This window comes from Tamandua tetradactyla, chromosome 3 (assembly GCF_023851605.1).
Source record: "Tamandua tetradactyla isolate mTamTet1 chromosome 3, mTamTet1.pri, whole genome shotgun sequence".
Classification (NCBI taxonomy): Eukaryota; Metazoa; Chordata; class Mammalia; order Pilosa; family Myrmecophagidae; genus Tamandua; species Tamandua tetradactyla.
Window position 1 is genome coordinate 30,771,257 of NC_135329.1, and position 14,884 is coordinate 30,786,140.

Consider the following 14,884-nt stretch of genomic DNA (forward strand, 5'->3'; position numbering starts at 1 on the left):
GTACCTTAGAGCAGTTAAAAGTAAAAGCCTGAAATTGTGGAAATGTGACTCATACCAAACTCTGAAATCTTTTCGACAACTAATTGCTGCAAAGTACTTTGAAATTTATTGCTTTTATGTATGTACGTTATTTAAAGAGAAGGAGGAGTATAACAGAGAAGAAGGAAGAGTATAACAGAGGAGATAGGATTTAACAAATGATCATGACTGCTGTATTATTATATTGATATTTCTGTTGGTTTCAAGTGTCTTGGAGCAGTGAGAAGAAAAAATGAAAACTCATGGAACTATAACCCACACCAAACTTTAAAATCTATTCTATAACTACTTACTAAAATATACTTGGAAATTTACTGCTTTGTTGCATATATGTTATATCTCACAATAAAAAAAGTTAATAAAAAATGAAGGATGACTTTTATACCTCGATACTATTTTAATATAGTACTGTAAAATCTTAAAAAAAAAAAAAAAGATACACATTAGAGGAAAAATGTTATTCTATAGTTTATTATGGAGGAAAAAAAACTATTCTGAGTCTTCCTATGTAAACTATCTCATCTTCAACCAAGAACTTCTAAAATGCTTTTTCCCTGGCAAGCCTTTTATTTTTTTTAATTTTCATGTGTTTTCAACCTGAAAAATTAAGACAAATACAAAAAAGAAGCTAATCAAATAGAAGATTTTATTTATTTAAAAGATCCATAAGCAGTGATGACAGAGGTTTTCTGATGCCTTGTATCCTGCAAAAGGTTTCCATGGAGTTATCATCAAAACTCTGGCTTTTCAGTTAGAAGTTTCCACAAAAGGATGCTGATCAGAGTGACATATAAATATCTATATCAAACTACTGAGGTAAATAAATTATATTAGATTTCCCTATAGGATATTCTAATTAGCACAGAAACATTTCCATAATTTATTGTAGTCACCAAGGACAACACAAGGTTCTTACATTGTGTTTGCTATTTTATTGTTTGAAAACAAATTGTACGTGCTGCCTCATTGCCTCAGAGTAAAACTATGAGGGTATACTTTGCAAAATATTTCTTTACCAATAATTAATCAATTGTAAAATTGACTATGGAAAAAATGGACTAAATCATCATAGATACCACATCTGGTAATCAAGTGTATTCAGCTTGTGGGAGACATTTTCATGCACATCCTTCTCTTCTTCACCAGCAGAACCTAATTTCAATTGGTCTACCTACTTTTCCGCTCTAAAACCTGAGTGACATAGGAAAAGTTGACCCAGCCCTCACTTTAAAGAAGGGGTCTGACTAATAGAAACAAATCAAAGTACTACCATCTGTGCAGGTTTGAAACCACTATACAGAAAACAGTTTTCTGGTATGATACATACCGGAAAAGCCATGTTTTTTTAATCCAATCTTGTGGGGGCAGACATATTATTGGGTGGGGCCTTTTGATTAGGTTGTTTCCATGGAGATGTGATCACATCCTTGGAGGTGGATATTAATCCATTTACTGGAATCCTTTAAGAGGGAGACATTTTGGAGAAACCATAGATACTTTGAAAAGAAAATGCCATGGGAGATACTAAAATAAGAGATGAAACCCAGAGTTTGCCTTGGAGAAGCTAAGAGAAGACCCACATATGCTTTGAGAGAGAAAAACACCTGAAAATGCTAAGAGAAGACCCAAAGGACCCAAGAGAGAAAGCCACTGGAATCAGAAGCTAAAAGCAACAAACAGGGAGCAAGGACCAGCCAAATGCAAGCCACATGCCTTCCCAGCTGACAGAGGTGTTCAAGATGTTGGCAGTCTTTCTTCAGAGTTTTGTTATCATCATGTTGATGTCTTAGTTTGGACATGTTCATGGCCTTAGAACTGTAAATTTGTAACTTAATAAATCCCCTTTGTAGAAGCAAAAAAAAGCTATATAGTTACGCAACCATCTTTAAGAATCAAGGCTACCGGAATATAGTTCAACAGTTTCCGGTAATTTCCTCTAGCCACTCCAATACACCATAAACTAAAACCATTTGGTCAAGAAGGCTTTCTCAATCCCATGATGCCAGGTCCTGGCTCATCCCCAGAAGTCATATCCCCATTGCCAGGGGTTTTATATCCCAGAGGTCATGTCCCACGAAGGGGGATAGCAGGTGAGAGATGCCACATATCAGCAACAAAAGAGGTTCTGGTGGGTATCTCAGCATAGTTATAACAAGCTTTAACTTCCCCATTGCAGGAGTAACTTTCATGGGGCAAGTCCCAAGATGGAGGGCTTGGCCTATAAAGTTAGTTGTCCCCAGTACTTATAAGAATATCAGGAATTCCCCAGGTGGGGAAACCTAATATATCCTTTCTCCCCAGTCCTTGGGGGGGGGGGGGGGGGGGGTAGGTTGCAAATAGGCTTTCATTCTTGGCCCAAATTTCTCTGAAATGTATCAGGGCATCACACTAACTTGTACAAACCAATAACATCTCACTCCCTATTCAAGATTCCATGTAATTTGAAAGGGGGAAGAGAGAAATGAGAGAAAATAAAGTGTTAGTGGCTGAGAGATTTCAAACAGAGTTGAGAGGTTATCCTGGAGATTATTCTTACTTATTATATAGATATCCCCTTTTTAGTTTAAGGTGTATTAGTGAGGCTAGAGGGAAGTGCCTGAAACTCTAAAGCTGTGTTCCAATAGCCATGTTTCTTAAAGATAAATGCATAATGATATAACTTCCACAATGTGACTGTGTGATAGTGAGAACCTTGTGTCTGATGCTCCTTTTATCTACCTTATGGACAGATGAGTAAAACGTGGATTAAAATTAAATAAATAAATACGGGGAACAAATGTTACAGTAAATTTAGTAGATTGAAATGCTGGTGATTGGTGAGGGGGAGGGGAAAGGGGTATGGTATGTGCTCCAGTTTGCTAGCTGCCAGAATGCAATATGCCAGAAACAGATGGCTTTTAAAAAAGGGAACTTAGTAAGTTGCTAGTTACAGTTTTAAGGCTGAGAAAATGTCCCAATTAAAACAAGTCTACAGAAATGTTCAACTTAAGACAACCAGGGAAAGATACCTTGGTTCAAGAAGGCTGATGAAGTTCAATACTTCTCTAAGCTGGAAGGGCACAGGGGGAACATGGCAGCATCTGTTTTTTTTAATTCAAAACAGCTCATGATTCCTTGGAAGGTGATACAAGATTATTTTCCAGTTTGATTATAATTTCTACAATATCTATAAATAATTATAAGTTTGAGATCATATGGCTTTTCTACTTCGATTTACTGACATTAATTTATCTTCTTGTGTTGAATCAGTTTTGCATACCAGCAATAAACCTCACTTGATCATGGTGTATAATTTTTTTAATGTGCCGTTGGATTTAGTTTCCAAGTATTTTGTTAAGGATTTCTGCATTTATATTCATTAAAGAGATTGGTCTATAATTTTCTTTTCTTGTAGTATCTCTGTCTGGCTTTCATATTAAGGTGATGTTGGCTTCAAATAATAAGTGAGGCAGCTCTCAATTTTTTTTGAAGCGTTTGATCAGGATTGGTACTAATTCCTTCTTGAATGCTTGACAGAATTCACATGTGAAGGCATCTAGTCCTGGACTTTTCTTTTGGGGGGGCTTCCAAATGACTGATTCAATCTCTTTACTTGTGATTGGTTGATTGAGGTCATCTATTTCTTCTCAAATCAGTGTTGGATGTTCATGCTTTTCTAGGAAGCTGTTCATTTCATGTATACTGTCGAGTTTATTACTATCTAGCAGTTTACAGCATCTTCCCATTACCTCCTTTAATTCTCATTTTTTTCCTCATGTAAAAATATTTTTTAATTTGTACATTTAGCCACTATAACTGTACACTCTAGGCATTCCTGGCTTTTATAATCTTAATATTCATCATCTATTTTTCCATCTGGTTTCATTTGTTTCCCCAGCCCTCCTCCATCATTCTCACATTCGGCTTCATTCGGGGTACTTTCGTGCTGCAACGAGGAAGCATTGTGCTATTCATTTCCTGAATTTTTACAATCAGTCCTGCTGCACAATCTGTATCCCTTCAGCTCCAATTACCCAGTATCTACTATATTTCTATCTCCTGATAGCCTCTGCTGTTAAGTGAAATTCTCCAAGTTCATTCATTAATGTTAGTTCATACCAGTGAGACCATACAGTATTTGTCCTTTTGTTTCTGGCTAATCTCTCTCAGCATAATGTCCTCAAGGTCCATCCATGTTGTTACATGCTTCCTTATTTTATTCTGTCTGTTCTAGCTTGCTAGCTGCCAGAATGCAACACACCAGAGATGGATTGGCTTTTAATAAAAGGGGATTTATTTTGTTAGTTCTTCAGACGAAAGGCAGCTAACTTTCCATTGAAGTTCTTCCTTACATGGGAAGGCACAGGATGGTCTCTGCTGGCATTCTCTCCAGGCCTCTGGGATCCAACAACTTTCCCCGGGGTGATTTCTCTCTGCATCTCCAAAGGCCTGGGCTGAGCTGCGAGTGCTGAGATGAGGCATGCTGAGCTGCTTGGGCTGTGCTATGTTGCGCTCTCTCATTTAAGCACCAGCCAATTACGTCAAACATCATTCACTGCAGCAGGCACGTCTTCTAGCCGACTGCAGATGTAAAAGCAACAGATGAGGTTCATGTACCATTGGCTCATGTCCACAGCAACAGAACCAGGTGCCTTCACGTGCCCAAGTTGACAACTGAATCTAATGACCACACTGTCTTACAGCTGCATAATATTCCATCATATGTATATACCCCAGCTTGTTTAGCCACTCGTCTGTTGATGGACATTTGGGCTGTTTCCATCTCTTGGCAATTATAAATAATGCTGCTATCAATATTGGGGTGCATGTCTGTTTGTGTCCTTGCACTCATGTCCTCTGAATAGATACCTAGCAATGGTATTGCCGGATCATATGGCAGTTCTATACTTAGCTGCGTGAGGAACCACCAAACTGCCTTCCACAGCAGTTTTACCATTTTACTTTCCCACCAACAGTGGATAAGTGTGCCTCTCTCTCCACATCCTCTCCAGCACTTGTCGTTTTCCAGCTTTTTTTTTTTTGATAATGGCGATTCTGGTGGGTATGAGATGATATATCATTGTGGTTTTGACTTGCATTTCCCTAATGGCCAGGGAAGCTGAGCATCTTTTCATGTGCATTTTAGCCATTTGTATTTCCTGTTCTGAGAAGTCTCTGTTCATGTCTTTTGCCCATTTTGTAACAGGGTTGTTTGTCTTTTTGTTGTTGAGTTGAACAATAGCTTCACATATTCTGGATACTAGACCATTATCTGATATATCATTTCCAAATACTAACTCCCATTGTGTAGGCTATCTTTCTACTTTCTTGACAAAGTTCTTTGATGCATAAAAGTGTTTAATTTTGAGGAGTTCCCATTTTTTTCTTTCTTTCTTCAATGATCATGCTTTGGGTATAAGATCTAGGAAACTGCCTCCTATTATAAGATTTATAAGATATTTCCCTACATTTTCTTCTAAAAGTTTTATGGTATTAAAATTTAGGTCTTTGAACCATCTTGAGTTAATTTTTGTATAGGGTATAAGATACAGATCATCTCTCATTCTTTTACTATGACTGTGTGATTGTGAAAACCTTGTGTCTGATGCTTCTTTGATCTACCTTATGGACAGATGAGTAAAACATATGGAATAAAAATAAATTAATAATGGGGGAACAAATGTTAAAATAAATTTAGTAGACTGAAAAAAAAAGATTTAGTGCTACTACTGTAAAGGCAGTACTTTCTTCTACCATTTTGTCTTTTGGATTTTACATGAATTTTACCTTTACTGATAGCCTTCATTTCTACACTCTTCTCCACACCTCTCTCTCCTGTCTTTTCTTATCTGCCTCTAGTGCTCCCTTTAGTATTTCTCATCCAGCCAGTCTCTTTTTTTTTAATTAATTAAAAAAAATTAACTAACAAAACATTTAGAAATCATTCCATTCTACATACACAATCAGTAATTCTTAAAATCATCACATAGTTGCATATTCATCATTTCTTAGTACATTTGCATCAATTTAGAAAAAGAAATAAAAAGACAACAGAAAAAGAAATAAAACAATAGAGAGAAAAAAAAATTATACCTCACATGCAGCTTCATTCAATGTTTTAACATAATTACATTACAATTAGGTAGTATTGTGCTGTCCATTTCTGAGTTTTTGTATCCAGTCCTGTCAGCCAGTCTCTTAATCACAAATTCTCTCAGTGACTGATTGTAGGAAAATATTCTAATCTCCCTGTTTTTAAAGGACAGTTTTCTGGCAGTTTTTCTCTTTTTCAGAATCCTAAATATATCAAATATTAGGATCTACTCTGTTTGGGGTACACTGTACCTCTTGAATCTGTAATTTTATATCTTTCATTTGAAAAGGGAAATTTTCAGTGATTATTTCTTCCTAATATTAGTCTTTCTGCTCCTTTTCCCTTCTCTTCCCCTTCTTGGACACACATAACACATATATTCATGTGCTTCATGTTGTCATTCAATTCACTGCTCATATTTCTCCATTCTTTTCCCTATATTTTCTTTTGCATTCCAGATTTCAGATGTTCTGTCCTCTAGTTCACTTACCCTTTCTTCTGTCTCTTCAAATCTAAATTTGTAGGTCTCCATTATTTTTTTCATCTCTTCTACTGTGCCTTTCATTCCCATAAGTTCTGCAATTTTTTTCAAACTCCCGAGTTCTTGTTTTTGTTTGTTCAAAGTCTTCTTTATATCCTCCCACAACTCGTTGATTTGATTTTTGATAAGACTTTGCATGTCTGTTCGAACATCCTGAAAAAGTTGTTTCAACTCCTGTATCTCATTTGAACTGTTGGTTTGTTCCTTTAACTGGACCATATCTTCAATTTTCCTATTATGACTCATTATTTTTTGCTGGTGTCTAGGCATTTGATTTCTTTAATTAGTTTATTCTGGACTCTGTTTTCACTCTTTTACATAGGGTTTTTCTTGTTGGATGGTGTGCCAGTTTGAAAGTATTATGCACCCCAGAAAAGACATGTTTTAATCTTGATTCAATCTTGTGGAGGCAGTCGCTTCCCTAAATCTTGATTCAATATTGTAGTTGGAAATGTTTGATCAGATTATCTCCACAGAGATGTGACACACACTGTAATAGTGAGGGTTCTCTAGAGAAACAGAATCAACAGGGAACACTTGCAAATACACAATTTATAAAATTGTCTGATGTGACGGCAGGAACACAGAGTCCAAGATCCGCAGGGCAGGCTGTGAAGCCAACAATTCCAATGGAGGGTCTGGACAAACTCCACAGGAGAGGCTCACAAACTGAAGCAGGAAGAACCTGTCTCTTCTGAATCCTCCTTAAAAGGCTTTCAGTGATTAGATTAAGCATCACTCATTGTAGAAGACACTCCCCTTTGACTGAGTACAAATGGAATCAGCTGTGGATGCAGCTGACATGATCATGATTTAATTCTATGAAATGTCCTCATTGCAGCAGACAAGCCAGCACTTGTCCAACCAGACAAACAGGTACCACCACTTACTTGGCCAAGTTGACACATGAACCTGACCATGACACAACCAAATGTGGGCGTTTACTTTTGATTAGATGAACATGTGGCTCTACCCATTCCAGGTGGGCCTTGATTAGTTTACTGGAATCCTTTATAAGAAGAAACTTTTTGGAGAAACCTCAGAGCCAAAAGAGACAGCAGATGTAGAGGCTTGGAAACAGCTGCTTCAGAGAACAGAGACATGGATGTTTTGAGATCCTTGGAGCCCAGCACACAATACTATGATATGTTAAGCAAGCCAGAACCTGGGAGACCCAAGGGAAGCCAAAAGATGAAAGCCAGCCCCAGAGAACCAAGGTGAGGAAACCCCACATGGACAGAGACTGAAAGCAGTGGAGCCCAGAAGCAAGGAACCAGCAGAGATCAGTCATGTGATTTCTAATTCAGCACATTCTTTTTTTCTATAATAATAGTAAATATTCATCATAATGCCCTGATTTCTTGGATGAATTAATGCAGTAACACTGGGAAACCAAAAAAAAAACAGTAAAAATAAATAATAAAGCATGAATATAGCTTCGTGAAGGGATCTCAGCCCTTCCACCTGTTCCAGACTGGTGTAGAACGTGTTTGTGGTCATTGATGTCCCCCCCAGCAGTTGTTTCATAAAGTTCCTGGCTATTTACTAGATGCCCTGGAGGATGAACTAAATTTCACACCTCACTATGCGGCCATCTTGCCCCACCTCTCTCCCAATTGAGTTCTGACAAGACTATCAAGTCCATTCAGTTGGGAAAGAATGGTCTCTTACAAATGGTGCAGGGAGAACTAGAAATCCATATGCAAAGGGATGAATGAGGACCTCTATCTCACACCATATACAAAATTTAACTCACAATAGATCAAAGACCTAAATGTAAGAGACAGTACTATAAAACTCCTAGAAGAAAATGGAAAGAAGCATCTTAAGACCTTGAGTTAGGCAATAGTTTCTTAGGCTTTACACCCAAAGCACAAGCACTTATACAAGTGTAGTATGGGACAAAAATACACCTATTGTAATCTACAGACTGTAGAGTTAAGAGTACTAGTTTAATATTATTTTATCAATTATAACAAAAGTAATGCAAAGTGTCAACAACAGGGGGGTATATGGAAACACTGCATTTTTACATAACTTTTCTATAAACGTATAACATCTTTAATTAAATAAAATTAAAATAATTTTTAAAATAGTATTGCTAAGTAAAAGAAACCAGACACAAAGTACTACATATTATATGATTCCATTTTATAAAATGTATACAAACAATTAAACCAACAGAGACAGAAATAAATTTGTAATTATGTAGGGCTGGGGAAGGATAGAGGATTGAGAGATAACTGAAAAGGGGTATGGGCTTTTTATTTCTGGAGTAATGAAAATGTTCTAAAATTGAATATGGTGATGAATGAAAAACTGTGAATATACTAAATGCCACTAACTGTGCACTTTGGATGGACTGTATGGTATGTGAGTATTTCTCAATAAAACTGCTTTTATAAAAGGGGAAAAAAAAAGAGAGAAGTACACAAGAAGCACCTCTGCTGCATAACAAAGTATGATGATGATCTTAAGAAAAAGATATACAAACTGGTTTCTTTAAGTATTTGACAGAGGCATTTTCCCAAAAATGAACAGTGAGCCTGTAACTTCAAGAACTACTGACAATATTTGTTGTCAATGAAAAACTTAAAGCTTTGAAGTGGAAATCAGAATTTTGGACAACTTATGTCGATATCCTCAAGTCAAAACTACCACAAACTAGGCCACGTAAGTCCTGAAACTCAGAGGTGACAGTCTCTCCAAAAACATCAGCCAGTTCCATTTATATATTGTTGATAGCCCTTTTCAACATGAAAAAAATTAGAATGGGCATAACCCAAACATACCCAAAGACAGGGAGAAGGATCAAAGGAGAAGGAGGAGTTATAACAGAGAAGTTAGGATTTTACAAATAAGTACTACTGCTGAATCGTTATATCAATATTTCTTTTTAGTCTCCAGTGTGTTGAAGCAGCTAGAATGAAAAACCTAAAATTGGGGAACTATAACCCATACTAAAGTTTGAAATCTGTTCTATAGCTACTTATTAAAATGTACTTTGAAATGTATTGCTTTTTTGTATATGTTATATTTCACAATAACAAAAAAACTTACCAGGAACATACTTGTAATTGAACAAGTTAGGTTTATTACTTGATAATTGGGGAGAAAACACACTATGAGGAATCATGGGATGTCTCGTAAGAGGATGCCAGATAGAATTTATTACAGGGTTTGGGCTTTCATTAAATTATTTGGTAAAGGATCTAAGAAAGTAGGAGTTTACTATATATTGGATACTGTCAGAAAGTGAGAGTAATTCTATGACTAGATATTTCACTAAGTAATACTCACTCAACTTTGGCCAACAGAGGTGGTGTTTAGCTTTTTGTAGGTGGCGCAGTGACCTTATTTTGGCCTGTGCTTTAATAAAATTATTAAATGGCCTGCTTTATCTATTTTGTCATGGTCTCAGTTATAGTAACTTAGTCTGAGGTTGGTATTCCTTGAGATTAACACCTAAAAAGAGAGTAACATGACCTAGTTGTGTGTTCCATGTCAGCTACTGGATGTCAGGGGCTATCCTTTATGTCTTTCTCACTTGTGTCCTTCACCATAAGCTTGAGAGCTTCCCGATATTTATAGATGAAATCAGCAGTATTATAAATGATTTTTTTGATATGTAATGATTTTATGTGTCAACATTAGGAAGAGCAATATGACTCAGTTAACCACTGTCAGTAAACAGGGTAGTTAAGATTTACCACTTAAGAAAACAAATTAACAAACATTTAATTTACATGATGCTGTGTTTCTTCATTTCTTCACTACATATTAAGCCCTTAAGATGTACTAGGCTTGCATTAGGTGCCAGAGATAGAAAGATAAAAAAGAAATGTCCTTGCTCTCAAGGAGTTCACAGTCTAGTAGAGTGACAAAGGGTAAGAGCCCTTAAAAATGCAATATGAAGTGTTAAGATAATGAGAAGCATAAGGAGCATTGAGAATATAGACCAGGGGCACTTCATTTCAATCCCATAGTAGTTAATGCCAAAATTTAATTCTGAAGGTCAAATGGGAGCAAGAAGGCCAAGGAATGGCAGATGCAAAGATATAGGAGATATAAAGAGGGATGCTGTTGTGAGAGACAGGGTAGAGAAGTAAACAGAGGTAAAATAAAGGAAAAGAGCCTGTACGCCTTACTAAAAGATTTGGATTTAATCTTTTAAAAAAGTTTAGTGGTAGAAAGAGGGATGTCAGTGGATCTTTTTTTTTCTTTTCACAAAGATCACTTAGAGATTATGAAAAAAAAAACAGGAGAAAGACATCTGGTTTTGTGCTAAACGAACCAGAAGGAAGACCAGGGTATTGACAGGTGTTCCAATCAAGATTTGAAGAGAACCTAAATAAGGCCATGGCAGTAGGTTAGAGAGGAAAGGATAGGTTTAGGAGAAATTTAAAATTTAGATATAAAGGGCTTGGTAACTCAATGCTAATTAAGTGAACCTAAAAGCAAACAGGGTATACAGGTGGTTCAGTGCTAGAATGCTTGCCTTCCATGCAGGAGACCCAGGTTCAATTCCCAACATGCACCAAAAAACGAACAAACAAATAAATAAATAAAAGCAAATAAAAGGGCCAATGTCTCTTATTCTACCTTCCACTAGTGTACTTTCTTATTTTTAAACATTAGTAATATTAACACTAATTAAAGCACATTACCTGGTGTTCTTCTGAGGAGTCAATACAACCTGGCCTTCTGATGTGATATCTATAATACAATGTTCAGGAAGAATTCCCATTCCACATAGCTGGATATCTTGGGAATTTGCTGACCCTATCAATGTATGTTCCTAAGAAAGAATCAAATTCACTGGTTAATATTGTAGTCTTACATGGACCTACACTGAAATCATCTACTCTGAACCCTTTTATATTGATCCATTAGCTTAGCCAAAATACTTTTAAAGCAAACTGGAGACGTAGAGGGAATCCTGGGCTTTTTCTAAATTCACTTTGCAAGTTATGTTTCCGTATAAGAAATAATCCGCTGCATTGAGTTGTTTTTTAAACTTAAAAGTATAATTTTATATTTCCGTCTATACTACAGTCATTATCTTCCATGGAAATCTTGACTCAAAATATTTTATACCACCCTCAGAGCATGAGCCATGTATCAATGATGTATGAAATATACTGGTATGAATATTTCAGATAGTTACTGAAGTTGTATTTACCACTTACCTGGTCTTAATCAAGATGAGTCAACTGCAAAGATAAAAGCTAGCTAAATAAATATGAGATTTTTAAAAAACTGAAATTATTTTATGAATTTCATGGTCTTCCTAAAACATCTCCTAAAAGATATAATAGACATGTTCTTCTTTTTTTAAGTGCCCCATCTACTCTATTCTTGAAACCCGAATTATGACCCTCACACTTAGCAAGTATCTCATCTATTCTTAATAAAGAAATTGTGACCATAAAAACTGAGCTCACTCTTGTGTACTTAAACATGTGACTGCCCAGACATGACTTTTTAAAATGTTGATATGCCCTGGAATGTGTTCCTTAGCTACCTTCTCTTTTAACACACCTAAACTAAAGGTCAGATAGTAAGTATTTTAGGCTTTGAGGGTTATACACAACTACTCAATTCTGCTACCGCTATAATGCAAAAGCAGCAAGACAATACATAAAATGAGTGTGGCTACCATCTAAAACACTTTATTATGGGGGGGGGGGGATGCAAGGGTAATTCAGTGGTAGAATTCTGGCTTGCCATGCAGGAGACGCAGGTTCAATTCCTGGATCATGCACTTCCCCAAAAACAAACAAGCAAAAACAAAAAACAAATAAAAATTCAACAAATGGTGCTGCAATAATGGGATACTCACATGGAAAAACAATGAAATGTGACCCCGCCACAGAGCATACACAAAAAAATGCTTTATTATGAACTCTGAAATTTGAGCTTCATATAATTTTCACATGTCCAAAATATTATTCTTCTTTTAATCTTTTTTTCAGCATTTAAAAATGTAAAAACCATTTTTACCTCCCAGGTTATACAGAAATGAGCAGGGAGCTCAAATTGGTCTGTGCAGCATAGTTTGCAGACCAATAACCTAGATGATCTCATCCTGTCCTATGGCTTTAAGTACTGTCTCTTTATAAACTAAAGGTCTATCACCTGTAGGAACTACAGGCTTGAGTTCTACTTTTCTTAGGTCTACTACCACCATCCTAGTCTCAGTTACCATTATTTCTTACCTACTTAGCCTAGCTGGCACTCCTTAGGTATCTAAAAACATTTCAAAACAGAGCCAAAACAGGACTCTTGCAGTGGGCCCCCATCCCTCAATAAAGTTCTATTCCCTGCTCCAATAATTATGGCAATACCCCCATGCACTTACTCAACTAAAAACCTTAAACATTATCCTCAAGTCCTCTCTCTCCCTTATCAGCTCCCTCCACTCACATATCAATCAGTAATCCTTTAGACTCTACTTCTGAAACATCAAAAATTAGTTTATTTTTCTCCACCTTCACTATCACATCAAGGTCTCACCCATCATTATCTGTTTCTTTGGTAAATGAAGGAGCTTCCTATATGTTATCACTTCTATTTTCCCAAGGTTATAATCCACCCCTACCATAGCAGCCAGAGATCTTTTTTAAGAAATAAAGCAGATCATGTGATCTCCTTTAGTGGCTTCCTTTTGAACTTCTAATAAAATCCAAATTTTCACTCAGGTTTACAAACTCCCTGCAATCTGACTTCTGCCAGCTTCTCTTATTCTAGATCCTACCACTCTCCCATTCATGGAGTATGTTCATCTACATCAGCCCTTTATCTGTTCTTAGGACACACACAGATTATTTCTATCCCAGTGCCTTTTACTATTTCCTCTATCTGAAATGTTATTCCTCTTATCTTGATATTGGTAGTTATTTATCATTTACATTCAGCTTCTCACACAGGAGTTCCAGAACTCACAATATGAAATAGCCACATACTCAATTATCATATACTCCTACTTTAATACTTTTTATAACCCTGACTGTGGGTTTATTTTCCACCTCTACAACTAGAATAGAAACTCCATAAGAGCAGAGAATTAGCCTGTCTTGTTCCCTACTGTATTCCCAGTACTTAAAATAGGCCTGAAAAAAAAATTTTTTTTAATGAAATAAAATTGGCCTAGCACATTGAAAGTATTAAATAAGTATAAACAAAAAAGAAATCATTCTCCTTGCCATTCCCTTCAGACCCAAATGGAGGTGATTCTCTGCTGGTCTTTGCAGGTAACTGTTCTAAAGGTATTCTGGGTTATAATTCTTACCACCTCTTCTGGGATCTCAATTCCATCAGAAAGCCTCTTCCTCTCTAACATTTCTATTTAACCTTTTCTGGGGATTTACTGTCTTCCACCCTCAAACGTGCTATATATATCTCTGCATTCACTTGACTATACAGCAGTGATGTTTCCAAGGAAGCCAAGAGCTAGATCTAGAACTGTCCCATGATATCCATCTAGATTTCCAAAGGATATACATAATACAGAGAACACTCCAAGCAAATATCTACTCCTCATTATTAGTTGAAATTTCCCAGCTAATACTGTAGTTTCATAACCTGGAGAACAGGATTTAACTGGTATAAACTAGAAGCAATCTTACCTAAATTTCGCAAGCAGGCTAAAGAATCTATTCTATGCCTGACTCCATTTCCCATCTGTAATCTTTCTTCACTAACATATAATGTCAACAACAATGTGGAGAGAAGTTCCAAGAGGGAAAAAGGGAGTTCAAAGAAAAAAAGGGTCAAAAATCACTAAAAGAAGAAAAAAAAATCACCAAAGCATTTGCCCTAGGCCAGCTCTATGTAAATAATCCCTTTCTTCTTCAAAGGAAAAATCCTAGCAAGGAATCCTAATTGTACCTTTGGAATAACTTCTGTCCTTGAAAAATGGAGATGGAGAAAGGCTTGAACTATACTCTAGACTGAAATTTGAGTAGAACCAACTTTCACTACTATAGTCCTAGATTGCAGGCAAATTCATTTCCACATCTCTGTCCTTGCTCTTGTCCTCTTGGCCTGAATGTCTCTCTTGCCTTCATCTAAATTCATAGAGTATCATTCAAGACCTATTCTTAAACTTCTTCATCTTCTATATGAAGCTCTTTCTCATTGTTAGCCAATACTAATTCCCTTTTCTGAACCCTGATCACACATAAGAGTCAGTACCACAATTTACTATTTAACAAATGTTCCTCCCTCCT

At 36.4% G+C, this 14,884-nt stretch overlaps 1 protein-coding gene across 1 annotated transcript in view; it reads right to left on the minus strand.

The window, feature by feature from the left end:
- The window catches only part of KIF13B (kinesin family member 13B), a 331,605-nt gene that overhangs the window by 161,626 nt on the left and 155,095 nt on the right, over nucleotides 1–14,884 (minus strand). Inside the window, exon 14 of the mRNA XM_077152891.1 lies at nucleotides 11,321–11,451. Coding sequence (XP_077009006.1) covers nucleotides 11,321–11,451 — 131 coding nt within the window. The remainder of the gene's footprint in view (nucleotides 1–11,320; nucleotides 11,452–14,884) is intronic.